Raw genomic sequence first — 14295 nt, forward strand, 5'->3', positions numbered from 1 at the left:
TACGCAATACGCTTTTTTTCCTACTATCTAACAAGGAAGTTGCTTTCATTAGCATTACATATCTTTCTCTTCTGCTTCTCGTATGATAATAAATGTTTGAGCAAGTGAAGATAAAAACGTTTTTAAAATTAAGCTTTCCTATTTCAGGATAATAAGGTTTAAAGCATCAACTTCCTTACCATTATTGCATTCATTCCTCGTAGACGGTATGCATCCGAAAGTTAACATCCTGTATATTACGCAATAATGGAAAGTGGACGCATAACGTGTTTAAACTACAGATGGCTCTTGGAGCGCAGCGAATATGAAGTAATCGAAAATGGCGACCAAGAAGAGCAAAAGTGCAGTGATGTGTTGACAAATAATTAACCGTTCTTGAAAATGTCCAGCACACCTGCAAACCGTAGAAACGGTGCGCAGAAAATAAGGTTAACCAGTAAGTAAATTCAGTATCAATTTCTATAACATTATACAGTTAGCCATTATTTCATTTTTATGTTATTATTTCGACCTATCACAAACAATATGACCTCAGTGGGGGTGCCTCCCATACACATCAATTAATCCACTAACGATTTAATTAAAATACTTCTACTTGTTACAGTCCTTTGTGCCCGGAACCTAGTTAGGAAGGATCTGTTTCGTAAGTATCGACCGCTACGGTACCAAGGAGTTAACGTGTCGCCTTTTAGGACTGCCGGATCCCTTCGCGAAAATATCGGTGGATGGCAGCGGTCAATGCCATTCAACTGAGACCGTTAAGAACACGACGGATCCCAAATGGAACTCCCACTACGACTTATATATTGGCAAAAATGATAATGTGACGATTTCGATTTGGAACCATAGGAAAATACACAAGAAGCAAGGAAGCGGGTTTTTAGGCTGTGTTCGTATCGTAAATTCCCTGATTCAAAGGCTTAAAGATACGGGATGTAAGTGAGATCAAAGATCATACTACACTAGATAGTCATTGTAAATGCAAGAGTTATTTCACATTTAGTTTTGTTATCTGACCCAGTAGTCGCACTGATTCAACATGGACGGTTCTTGATTATGACCTATTTATTTATTTACGAAGATTTGCAAGATAAAGCAATGGAATTGGGAAGGTTAAATTATCTGACAATGTTTTTAGAAAAGTCGTGGGAATACCTATTCATCTTGCTTGAATGTGATCAAAAGTACTGGGTGATTATTCGAATAATGTACCTGCATTCCCTGGTTTCCACAGCTTTCCATATGTGATGGACTTCACCTATTCTGTCTCTTTTCAAATACATTTCGTTCATCTGCTTTCTTTATCTTTTTTGCCTTCGTATGGCAGATATTTGTAATAATGTATTATATATAGTTATACTCGATTAGACCAAGACACATTCATCTAAAGCTCCAAAGTAAAAAAAATCACTTGTATTGTCACGTTGGCCGCACCTCTCGAGTTGTCCCCTTCACTCACTCGCTTTTCGTCACCCAAGCAGGTTGGACGGTAAAAGGAATTCACCTGAAATATTTTGGCACTTTTGATTATACTTGAAGTTGATGCTAACCTGCTTATTTTAAACGACACACCCTGTATATTTGATTTTCAGATTTTATGTACAGTTCTATATAGGTTTCATATGTAATGTCAAATTTAACTATTTTTTACAGTTTAATTTTTTAGCGCGTTTCCAACAAAGTTGGGTGCGCTATTGCAGCCACTTTCTCTGTCCGAGGCCTTAACTACTCCTACAGTTTTCAAGATATTTAGTTCGTTCTTTTTGCATTCAGTAGCGTATCGCTCTGGCACCTGAGCCAAGGAAAATCTTGACAATTAAACTGCACATGCGCAGACTGCGCAATGTCAACTTCCTTATTTATTAATAATATACATATTTTGTTGGAATTTTAACCACAGATGCTTCTGGTGAAAGCAAACATATCGCATATTGTAAACATCAGATTAATGCGCATCAATATCAACTGTTATTTATCGAGATATCTTTTTGAAATTTTAATCACAGATGCTTCTGTTAAAGGCAAACATAACTGATATTGCAGGAATTAGATGTGCGCATGCGTAGTCAGTGCCAACTTCTTTATTTATTAAGATATTTCTTTGAAATTTTAATCATAGATGCTTCTAGTAAAGAAAAACATATCACATGTAGTAAAAATCGAAAACTACAAATGTCATTAGGAAAAGTAAACATATTGCATATAGTAAAAATCAAATCCACGCATGCGCAGACTGCAAAACGCTTATAAAAATCTCTCTAAAGTTTAACCATAAACGCTTCTAGTAAAAACAAACATCGCATACCTATAGCATAGCGAACTGCGCAACGCCAACTTTTTTGTTTATGGAGATATTTCTTTGAAATTTTAACCATATATGCCTGTAGTAAAGAAAATCACAGCGTACATAGCCATGGCCTTTTGGGAAGTACTGATTATTCATGGAAAATGCGCTGAAATTACTCGCCTTAGGGCGAAAACCTTTTTACTTGTTTTTGTCAGTAATGATATAATAAATAAATGCAGGGGGTTCAAAAAGTATCATTAAATTATTCTTTCACTTGTGGAACACGGTTAAGTATTTTAAATCGTAACAAACATAGCGATAATTTCACATTAAATTTGTTACACTTTTTTGTACAGTGAAATGTAAATGGTAAAAAGAGGAGTTAAAATACTGACGCTAGTGTAGTTTTAAAATGCTTCAACGCCTACATGATGAAATTTGCTAAAAACGAGCGCTTCAAGAGATTGGTCCTTTGAGCCGAATCAAATTCCTTTTCACATATACCGATATCCACGAACATTTTCACAACGGTTAAGCAAATCAATCGGAAATTACCAAACAGTAAAGCGATAAAAACAAAAAAAAATTAACACCAGCTTTTAACCATCTAAAAATTCTTTTTCTAGTTACAAAAAAAGTTCGTATGGTTAAAGAGTGTTTTTTATTCTGTTTTTGACAATGACCCATAATCGATTCAAAAATAATAATAAACTTAATGTCTAACTTCAATAATAAAAAAGTTATCAACGCAATTCCCCCTAATTTGAAATATCCCAAAAACACAGATACAAATTCAAGTAAAATAAACTTTGTGTTTATTTCATAAACAATCCCCCAGATTTATTTAATAAATTGATATATATTCAAATATGGTGTTTAGACCGAAATAACGTCTACACGACGTTGATTAAATGAGTCACTAGATTGCAGAGTGAAAATTGTGGTGAATTATGAAAAAGTGTCTCTCTAGTGTCGCATGATCTTTGCTGAAATTTTCTTTAATCCGTTCTGTTTCTTCATTCACTATTTGCAGATCAACGTTTGGATCTGTGTAAAGCATCCCAAGATGATAGTGAGCCGGTTAAGGGACAGATTATAATTTCGTTGCTTTCACGCGACGGACCATGCGGCGGTACGCCGTTGGCAGTAGTGGGTCCGTTAGGCGAACTCAGAGGGCCGGCGAGTCGGGAATTGTCGCCGCAAGAAGACGAGCTGCCGCCAGGCTGGGAAGAGCGGCGCACGCCCAACGGTCGTTTGTACTATGTGAACCACATAACTTTAACGACTCAGTGGTTGAAACCGCACGTTTCCGCGAAGAATCGTGCGACACCTCGTAGCAATAATAATAATATAAATAATACAAATTTAAGCAATAATAATAGTGTCGATAATAATAGCGTTAATAATAATACGGACGAGGTGCAATCGCCGATAAGGCCGAGTTGTAGTACGTCGCCCGTAACCAATGGTGCAAATATTGAAAAGGATCAGACGAGTCCGCTGCGTACCGGATCCTCCTCGCCCAGTGACGGTTTCTCTCAACCGTTAAATTTTCTATCTGGTACGGTCGTTCCGGCACCTAACAACATTAGTTGTAACGTCCCTAATTTGTCCAATTCAGAGAATACGAATGGACGGTCGAAGGATCGGAGACAACGCAGTTTGGAGGAAAGACGCGGCGGCGACAGCGGAGGTCGACGTCGATCCGCACGCAATCGCGCATCGTTAAATGGCGTCCAAATTGCGGCGCTTCAAGGACAGCTAGTCGGTGATCCAAATAAATTAGATTTGCCCGTCGGTTACGGTGAATAACGCTCGATGTCTTCTACATTTGCGTTACGAATTTATTTTAGAGTTGCGGACGACACAGCAGGGCCAAGTGTATTTTTATCATATTCCGACTGGTGTGTCAACATGGCACGATCCACGAATACCCAAAGATTTGGCGTCGCGGGGATTTGCTCTGGATCAGTTGGGACAGTTACCTACCGGTTGGGAAATGAGGCAGACATCATCAGGAAGAGTAAGTATATGAGCAGAAGCTATATTAAAATTCATTGTACATTGCAGTATACAGGGTGTTTACAAACAGTTGTTAACGTAAACTGTAGTTTACTGTCATTAGTCGTCGAAATAGAATTTATTGGTGCAAACGAAAAGCCATTTATATGTTCTGTTGTTTTTAATTGCAACGATTTTTTTTAATTAATAATAATTTTTTTAATTTTAACCCTCACTAAGTGTAAATTCGGCCAAAGATATGATTTAATCTCATTTTTTGGATTTGTAGTACGGCAAAAGGTATTGTAGCGAATATTCTAGAAATACCAAGACATCGAAGCGCCATGAAAAATTAGTCATTAGCGATAAAAAGCTAAGGTGGATATTACGCATCCTTTCCAGGAAATATGTGTTTGTTCGGGAGTAGTTGAAACCATTCTAAAAAGATTATTTTTTATTTTATTGCCTTTATTTTATAGTGGGCGGAGTGTTAGCAATTTGGTTGCTATAGGCAAATCGAATTGTTTCGAGTTCGTTACAACGTTGATGCTGATAGTGAATATTAGTGATAAATAGGTAAATAGGTCGGGCTGGTGTTATGTTATAAATTATGAGTGATACAATTTACTGTTATAAATTAATCCATTTCAAGACTGTTATAAATTTTTTGTTTAATATAGATACCTATAATTGTTTTTAATTACGCAAATAAATAAATCACTTAATTAGATTTACGTACAGTATTAAAAATACATAATTGCTGAAAAATTCTTTATTTTATTTGATGGGATTTAAAAAAATCAAAAAAGAAACACGAAGAAAAAAAAATTAAGAATTAGACAAACTTGAATAAGGACCAATCTGAAGGATATTAAAAAAACTTAAAATCAGGCGGAAATAAGGAGTTGAAAGAGTCGGAAAAATTTGTAAAAATTTAAAAAATCGCATAACAGGAAGAATTTGACAAACAAATTCAGAATGAAATCGCATGAGATTTGAAAAGGTCAAGAATGCGAAGAACCTGAAAAAACAAAAGAATGAAAAAATCTGAATAAGTTGGGCGATTTGTGGAATCTAACAAACTTGAAGAATTTGAATAAACAAATAAACCAAAAGAGTTTTAAAAATCAGATGGAAATAAAGAATTTGAAGAGTGGAAGAATTTGATGAAAAATTGCACAATAGGAGCAATTTAAAAAAAGCCGGAAAATTTAAAAATTTAGAATACTTAATACATGTATTTAAAGAATTCGAAAAAAGCGTTGGAGGAAAGCGAAGAATCGGAAGGATATTCCTAATTTACTGGATCTAAAGAATTTGAAAAATTAAAAGAAAAGTACAAAGAACCTGAAACAATTAAAGAAATGGAGATTCAAAATCTTCTTCAGAATCTGATCTTAAGAATTTGAAGAAATCTGGGCGATCTTAAAAATCCTAAGCATACAAAGAAACCTGAGATTGATGAATGGAAAGAATTTGAAGAATAAGAATTGGAGAATTTGAAAAATCGAAAGAATTCAATGAATTTGGACCATAAAACCTTAAAACCTATGGAAACATTCGAAAAAATTGGAAATTAGATCAATTTTAAGGATCCTAAAGATCTGAAGGATCTGCAAAACGTGAAAGATCTAAACAAAAATTGCAGAATTAGGAAAAATTAAAACATCTGAAAAAGTGAATGAAAAGGACCTATCCAACTAACCAAAATTCCACAAAAAGGAATTTTTCTATTTCGGTGTCACAATGATGATTTTGTACAACTGTTTTCAGTTGTACAAAGACAATGATTATAGTCGTTTTTTTTTGGTAACTCATCTCTTAAGTTGGCAGTTACTAGTTAGTACAAGTAGGTACTTCGTTGGGTACTTGGTTTGAACTTCAAAATGTCAGTCCTTACTACGCTGCCAACCTAAAACTTAACGGCATAAAAAGCGTTCCCAACATAAAACATGTTAGTTCTAATGTTCCCTATAGTTTCTTAATGTTCTAATAGTTCCCTATAGTTTCTTCGCGTCGCCACTCGTGCCACGAGATAGTCGTATTACAATAGGTCGCATTGTAACACTTGTCTTTCAATATACTATTGAAGGACCAGGAAAATCCAAATAATCTAAAAAAATCAGGAACACCACAAGGATTTGAAGGGCGTTTAGAATCTCAGAAAAATGATCTCATGGCCCAGTATTGAAAAATCCGAAAAGTCTTAAAGATCTGACGAAAATAACGAATTTGAATTCGAAGAAATTGAGAAAAATTGGAGGACACTTGAAAAAACAGAAATCCAAAGGGTTTATTAATTAGATGGGAGTTGGAATTTGGCAGCATCGAAAGAAATTGAAAAAATCGCACAATTGAAGAAATTTCAAAAAAAGAAAAATTCAAATGATCTTAAAAACTTGATGCGTTCGTTTGAACAATTTGAATAAAAGCATTGGAAGATAGCGAAAAATCTTCAGAATCTGCTTATATTTCCATTATCATCATATACAGAACCCGTGCTACAAATCAATATAAAACTGAAAATTCTGAATTTAATTTAGACGTCAATACTAGCAAGCTTAGGTTCTTTCGTCGTTTCCATGAAAACATTATTGTTTCTTGTTCGGAACTTTATTTTATTTCGTGCTCCGCGTCCCATTGTGAATAAGAATGACAGATGTCATTAGAATGCACAATCATTTGTTTCACTTTATCTACCCTTACTGTTAGATTTAAAGAATTTGAACAATTCCAAGAAAGTAAAAGGAATGTGAAGAAATAGAAGAATTCCAAATGTCTTAAAAATCAAATGAAAATAATTAATTTTATCAAAGGAATTTGGAAAAAAAACAAAATTTAAATGATGGTGAAAATGCGTATTCACTGACGAATTCGATTAAAAAAAGCATTTAACGGAATTGAAGAATGGGAAAGATCTTTAGAATCTTATGGATCTAAATAATTGGAAAAATCGCACAAAAGCGAAAATTTTGAAAAATCCAAATGGTCTTGAAAACTGATACGTATACCTAAAGAATTAAAAAAAAACATTGCAAGAACTGGAGGATTCAGAATAATCTTCAGAACCTGATCACTATAGAATTCTAAAAATCACACAATCGGAGGAATTCAAAAAACAGAAAAATTAAAATGATTTTGAAAGTCTAATACGTATATCTTAAGAATTAAAAAAATCATTGAAGAATTCGTAGAATTGGACGGATCTAAAGAATGTGAAATCGCACAAACGGAGGAATCTGAAAAAACAGAAAAATTCAAAGAACCTGAAAAAACTAAAGAATCTGCAAAATCTGAATAAGCTGAGCAATCTGAAGAATTTGGAGAAACATAAGAAACTAAAGGCTTTAAAATTTGAAGGAAATAAAGAACTGGAAGAAATTAAAGGAAATTTCCACCATCGGGGGAGTTGAAAAAAAGTATCACAATCATAAGCATCTCAAGGATGGAAGAATGGCAAGAATTTGGAGAAAAAGGGAAAGAATATTAAAATTCGTATGCATGTGAAGAATCTAAAAAATTGGCAGAATTTAGAGAATATCTAGAAATTTTAAGAATCTGAAAAATCAAAAAAAATGGAAGGATTTTGAAAAATTGACGAATCTGAAAAACTGCAACTGATTAATGAGAAGCATATAGAGTTGGAAAAATGGAAAAGTCTGAATATGAACAAACAAAAGAACATATCTGAATAACCAAAAAATCTGAAAATGGTCGGAAAAGTCCAAATAATCTGAAGAATATCATAAGAATTTGAATGGCGTGAAAATGAAATGTATGAGGTATAAGAAGAAATGGAATGGAACAATTAAAAAAATCAGAACAGCGCAATATTCAATGTAGCATATTTTTTTATTTATTCTAAACCTTCAAGAGATTCATTTTTGCGAAAGAAACGCTTAAAAATTAGATTTGGATTGGTTGGTTGAGGTTAGACCACAGTATTTATAATATTGGCGCCCAACGTGGGGCTATTTATCAATATTGATTTGATATTTAGAATGACCCATATTTTTTGGGTGGAAATCTGTCGCACAATCGCAATCAGCATATAGGAAGCTGACTTCGTTTTCTTATAGGTATATTTTGTAGACCACAACAACAGAACGACCCAATTTACAGACCCGCGATTAAATGCGCAAATACTAAGCAGCATATTACAAAGACAGACGGCCCCGCCCGTTGTTACCACCGCTACAACTTCAACTCCAACCCCAACAACTAGTCAAAGTACTCCTAGCACCAGCAGCAGTAGCAGCACACCACCAGCCACTTCCACAACCAACTCAGTCACTACACAGCCCACGCCCGCCGCCGTTCCTTCAACATCGCGAACGCGTCCGGACAACAGCGACTTACCGCAAGGGTTACTGAACGACAGCGAACTGTTGCCGAAGTATAGGCGCGATCTGGTCGGCAAACTCCGCGCTTTGCGTGCGGAATTGAACGCCTTACAACCGCAAAGCGGCCACTGTCGTTTGGAGGTGTCGCGCGCTGAAGTTTTCGAAGAGAGTTATAGGTACAGTATCTTTACGTACCGAGCGCCACGAATAAACGCATTGCTTTCAGACTAATAATGAAAATGAGGGCGAAGGACATGCGAAAACGACTCATGGTAAAGTTCCGCGGCGAAGAGGGTCTAGATTACGGCGGCGTCGCGCGGGAGTGGTTGCATCTACTGTCCAGGGAGATGCTAAATCCCCAGTACGGGTTATTTCAGTACAGCCGAGAGGATCACTACACGTTGCAAATTAATCCGGACTCTTCAGTCAACCCTGAGCACCTGTCTTATTTCCATTTTGTAGGGCGCGTGCTCGGCATTGCGGTGTTTCACAATCACCAATTGGAAGGCGGCTTTACGACACCGTTCTATAAGCAGTTATTAAATAAGCCGATAACGTTGCAAGATATAGAGGGTGTCGATCCCGAGCTGCACAGAAGCTTGACCTGGATGCTGTAAGTATTCTACTAAGCTATTGGATTGTAGTGCAGTTTACACACTAAAAAATTATAATTTAATTAAAACCATAATAAAATTTCAAGTTCTCCTGCACTGGCGCCGTCTATTAGTTATATTGTGATTTAAAATGGCGGGAAACAGAAAAATTGTGTTTTACTTCTTTCTGTACACTTTCTTGGAAATTATACAAACTTTGTCAACAACCAAAAATGTGCTTTTGTGTGCAATTGCATGCGGTGCGGTGTGGCTCTCCACAAAACACCTTTCAGCTACTTCAAAACAAAATAACCGTTAAATTTGGAATTGTATTTCCTCGTAGACGTAATCGGATAGCTCGCATTAAGCTTCTTACACCACTTTGGTTAACTAGCTTCTGCACACTTTATTTCCTTACCGGCAAATTACGTTTCGACATACACAGGCTGACTGCCCAAAAAAAATTCGCGTAAAAAACGCTATACGCGCACGTATACATATTTTCCAATTAAAATTAATGAGCCAATGTTTTAGGGAGAATAACATTACTGGGGTGTTCGATACAACATTTTCCGTCGAGAACAACAGCTTCGGCGTGATTAAGGTTCACGAGTTGAAGCCGAACGGTGCTAGCATAGCGGTGACCGAGGAGAACAAGCGCGAATACGTCAAGCTGTACGTTAACTATCGATTTATGCGCGGAATCGAGCAGCAGTTCCTCGCGCTTCAGAAGGGTTTCATCGAACTCATTCCGAGCGCGTTGCTGCGGCCGTTCGACGAACGCGAGCTCGAGCTGGTGATTAGCGGCATCGGTTCCATCGACATCGCCGACTGGCGCTCGAACACCCGCCTAAAGCATTGTACGCCGGAAACTCCGGTCGTCCAATGGTTTTGGCAGGTGGTCGACTCGTATTCCGAAGAGATGCGCGCCAGGCTGTTGCAGTTCGTGACGGGCTCGTCACGCGTGCCGCTTCAGGGGTTTAAGGCGCTCCAAGGTAGTACAGGTGCAGCTGGACCACGACTTTTCACAATACATTGTGTCGACGTGTCACCACAAAATTTACCTAAGGCACACACGTGCTTTAACCGGATAGATATTCCGCCTTACGATACATATCAAGTGCTTTGTGATAAACTGACGCAGGCTGTTGAGGAAACGTGTGGTTTTGCTGTCGAATGATAAAATATTTTTGGGTTTTGGTTGGGGGTTTAAAACATTATTTTTATTGACAAGATTTATTTGCATACGTATCATCCCTTCACATTCCTCAAGGTAGACAAGAAAAAGTTATTTTAAGTTTGCAATACTGTAATATAGAAACAATTGAAGAAAGTTAGGTTAGGACAAAGGTCAATAACGTAATATAATAATCATAAAGTTGGCTTTGCTCAATGTTTTCATATAATTTCATAAACCAATGAGAATTTACCTCCAAGCATCTACCTTGAGGAGCGTCACAAACGGTTTAGCAATACAGGTATCACGCATCCATTTTATGTTTTAATTAAAAATCTACTAATATTTTTAGAGTTCTAACAATAATTGTGAAACCTGTAGTGCCAATTAGCATTTTATTTATGAAATTTTAAAAAAACCTATTTCAGTATTTTATGCCCCTACAAAAAAATTCTTTATCAAATACAAGTGTTCTTATTTCATACTCATCTCCCTTGGTTTCGTGTGGATTTTTGTATATAAATAGTTGATTATATTCTTATACGTGTAAATTTTATTCAACATACTTAGTTTATTAATTATAGTATTTTATATTAGCGTTGTTTTATTTTCTTTTTTTTTAAATCACAATTTGCACAACACTGTCGCTTCACCTCTTTCACACGACTCAAAACACGTAAATGTTGCACAAGAAAAAAATGCGAAGACTGGTGTTTCGTGCCTTGCTGTATATAGAGCTTTATTACATGCTGTGGTTTTCAAGTGCCTCACGAAATTTTTTTTGTACCGTATTTTTTGCAATTTTGTAAAGGTGTAATATGTAGATAGCGCAAGTAATTGTATTATATAGGTAATGAATGCATATCGTGATAATGACTATTAAACGTTTAGAGAAAGTCTCAAAATATTCTTTACAAGCTTCATTTTCCCTTTTTGTAGTATGTTGTTTGATTAATGTTGTCCATGTTGATAAAAATTTTAGTATAAGTACCAAATAAATTGTTATAATAAAAGAATTGTAATTAGACATTTCAGATGGCATATTAGTATTTTTAAACAAAAATATAAAGCTTTGTTAAAGTCATTTTTTTTCTTGATTCATATCGCCGCCTATCAATAGACTGTGGGTTTTGGGACAAATTGTATGGACATTCTCAGGTATTCCTGCACTGAAAACAATTGTGAACATCCAAATGGAACACCTTATGGAAATCCCAACCTTGACATCATTTGTATAAATTACACAGATAAAAAGAAACGGAAAATATTAAAGAACGCAACTCTTTGATTACATTGCTTTTCTATGGAATGGTCTAAACACTAAAATTCTACCTAGCAAACATTTGAATAGTTAATTTCTACGTTGAGGTAGCCATTTCTTATAGATCAATAATTTGAAATTGAAACGTCTATATTTTACACTTCCAATATAACCTAAATTCATTTTACAGTGACAAATTAACGCATAAATGACCTCTGAATTTGGTTCCCTTTAAGAAATTTAAATTGAATATGATTTGATTCCCCAAAAAAGTCTAAAAAGGTTTCTTTCGATAAGAATACAAATAGATAAAACAATAATTTTCAACAACTATATGATCTCGCATTGATAGTAATACGTCGAAATTTCTTCTTTTTGTAATAATGGATCGTAAAACTGCAGATTTAAATTTACAAAAATCATACAATTTTACAACGAACTTTTGCTGGGCGATTTTCCTTGATGAGAAATCTGGAGGTTTTACAGGTAATCGATTGACTCAATAGGTACTCCGGGGGTAGTTAACAGCTGACTTTGTGGATGCATTCGCTTAAACCCAGCAATATGAAATAATCTCCAACAGCTCTTAGAAATGGACGTCTTTGATGATTAAAGTTGAATGTAGCTTTCGGTTGTTAAATTCTCTTGTTTAGTACAAATTTGGGTTAGTAAAAGAAACGTGCATCGGCATAAACTCAATGTTGAGGGGTTGTTCTTGAATTAGGAAATCTCTCCAGTAAACCTTTTCACTGATTTACCCTTCACTGTATAGCGGCTCCAAATGAACATGACATTTATTTAAAATTATGAACAGTTTTCTTTATCGCAATTTCGCCTTACACGGAATATTAACTTTCTTTATACGTTATGGCACTGCGTAGAGCGCGGTAAAATGTTTATGGCTAAATAGTTATCAAGTTCTTTCACTTCTACAGTAGAATGCATAAAGATTCCTTGGGCGTAATTTTATATCCCTTTAAATCTGAGTGAACTAGCACTTTTCTTGGCAAAACAACCTCCAAAACCACCCTCGAAATCCTTCTCCTTCAAGGTGTTTCCATCCATATTTAGAAGACTCTACCGTGCATCGTTTCACATTACCGATCCTATACCAAAATATTGCTCCCTCTGTGTTAATACGTTTCTCTCATTGGGGTTGAAGTTAGGTTGTTCATTATAAAATTCTGTTTTTATTTAAATGTTTTACAATGAATTTATAATTTTTTGTTGTATTTTGAAAGTGCTGAAACACAGTTATAGGCGACGCGCCTCGTTTGGATTATGTAGGTATATTTTGTTACTTTTAATTATAATCAGCAGCCATTAAAAAAAACTATATTCTAATTGATTTTCGAGAAAGGAATATTTTAAAATGAAGCAAAAAATGTTTTTGTGGGGCACCGAAGAGCCCCCATCTTCATTATACTAATACTTTAATGGTATGTAACCTGTGAAATTTCACCTGGCCCGTAGATACCTAGTCCGCCCCTGTCGCCCGTTCTTCCACTTTTGTACAGTCCTCCCGTTTGCATGTAATACCTAACATAATTCTGGAATGCCCAAAACTTGCACATTCTTAATCCATTTCTTACGAATGCGAGCTTCGCTTTCCAAACTTCCTATATTAGTCGCAACTCAATAACCTCCTACGCACTCGTGCTCTCGCCCTTCATCTCGACTCGCATCGCCAGCCTTCTTCTTCCCGACCGAAATACATTCGCCAGTAACGCTGTAGAGTTTTTCACTCCTTTCATCCTGATATGCCACAAAAGTGGGAGTCATTCGTCCACTTGTTTCCCGTGTGAGGAGTTCAACTTCTCACCTTTTCGGTAGTCTTCTTCAGACATCCTTCTCAACCTCTCTCCTTCATAGTTACCCTCCGCCACTTGTGTAGTGCAGTGGGAAATTGGTTTTTTATTCCTGTGCACAAACAATCTGACGCGTTTTGAAATACGCTTAGAGATCGTGCGTATTTATTCGAGTGCAATCAAGTTTTAAAAGGAGATAAAAGGCCAAACCTCCGCAAGGTAAGTAGGTATTTAAATTTTATTACAGAGCTAGCTGGGGGTAAAATAAATTTTGATAGGACCATATTCAATTTCATTGAATGCAAGGGGGAACCACTCAATTCAGTTACATAATTTCCACCTCCAACGTTATTAAACTAGTCAACCTCTCCCTCCTATTAACGCTTCTGATTTTCCGAATTAAAAACTCGAAGTCCACTTTTTTCTACCTAGTTGATCACATTTGTACTATTTATACATCTATTGCAATAAGTACTTCGAGACCGAGTACTGCTCGTACCTGTCTCTGTGTCCTTCTTAAATCTACAGACACTATTTTTCAAAAGCCAACTGGGAAATAACGTCTCACACTTCATCAACGAATATATTCCACCAGAACTGGGTCGAGCGTTCTAAAAAACGGCTCGAGCGACGAGCGTTCTAATTTTTTCAAAAATGCGAGCATCGAGTTGTTTTGCAAAGCGAAACCGCTTGCGAGTTCCGAGCACTCGTGAAAGTGATCGAGCGGTTTATCGCGAGTGCTCGTGAGCGGAAAAAAACGCTCGGGAGCTGAAAAAACCGCTCACGAGCGAAAAAAGAGCTTGCGAGCAAATACTAACGAAGAAA

General features: G+C 36.2%; 1 protein-coding gene across 2 annotated transcripts; it reads left to right on the top strand.

The window, feature by feature from the left end:
* The first annotated feature begins 279 nt into the window (after positions 1–279).
* On the top strand, positions 280–10997 carry LOC116177919 (E3 ubiquitin-protein ligase SMURF2). 2 transcript variants are annotated; one of them, XM_031497098.1, is made up of 9 exons: positions 280–436; positions 605–643; positions 693–935; positions 3321–3848; positions 3909–4091; positions 4141–4310; positions 8368–8807; positions 8858–9244; positions 9759–10997. In XM_031497098.1, the coding sequence occupies exons 1-9, from the start codon at positions 382–384 to the stop codon at positions 10402–10404; spliced, it is 2691 nt and encodes an 896-aa protein (XP_031352958.1). In that variant the 5' UTR covers positions 280–381; the 3' UTR covers positions 10405–10997. The 2 variants fall into 2 exon arrangements, with proteins under 2 accessions (XP_031352958.1, XP_031352957.1); XM_031497097.1 differs by having other exon boundaries at positions 3321–4091.
* The last annotated feature ends 3298 nt before the right edge of the window (positions 10998–14295 follow it).

Source organism: Photinus pyralis, unplaced genomic scaffold (assembly GCF_008802855.1).
Source record: "Photinus pyralis isolate 1611_PpyrPB1 unplaced genomic scaffold, Ppyr1.3 Ppyr1.4_LG8, whole genome shotgun sequence".
Lineage (NCBI taxonomy): Eukaryota > Metazoa > Arthropoda > Insecta > Coleoptera > Lampyridae > Photinus > Photinus pyralis.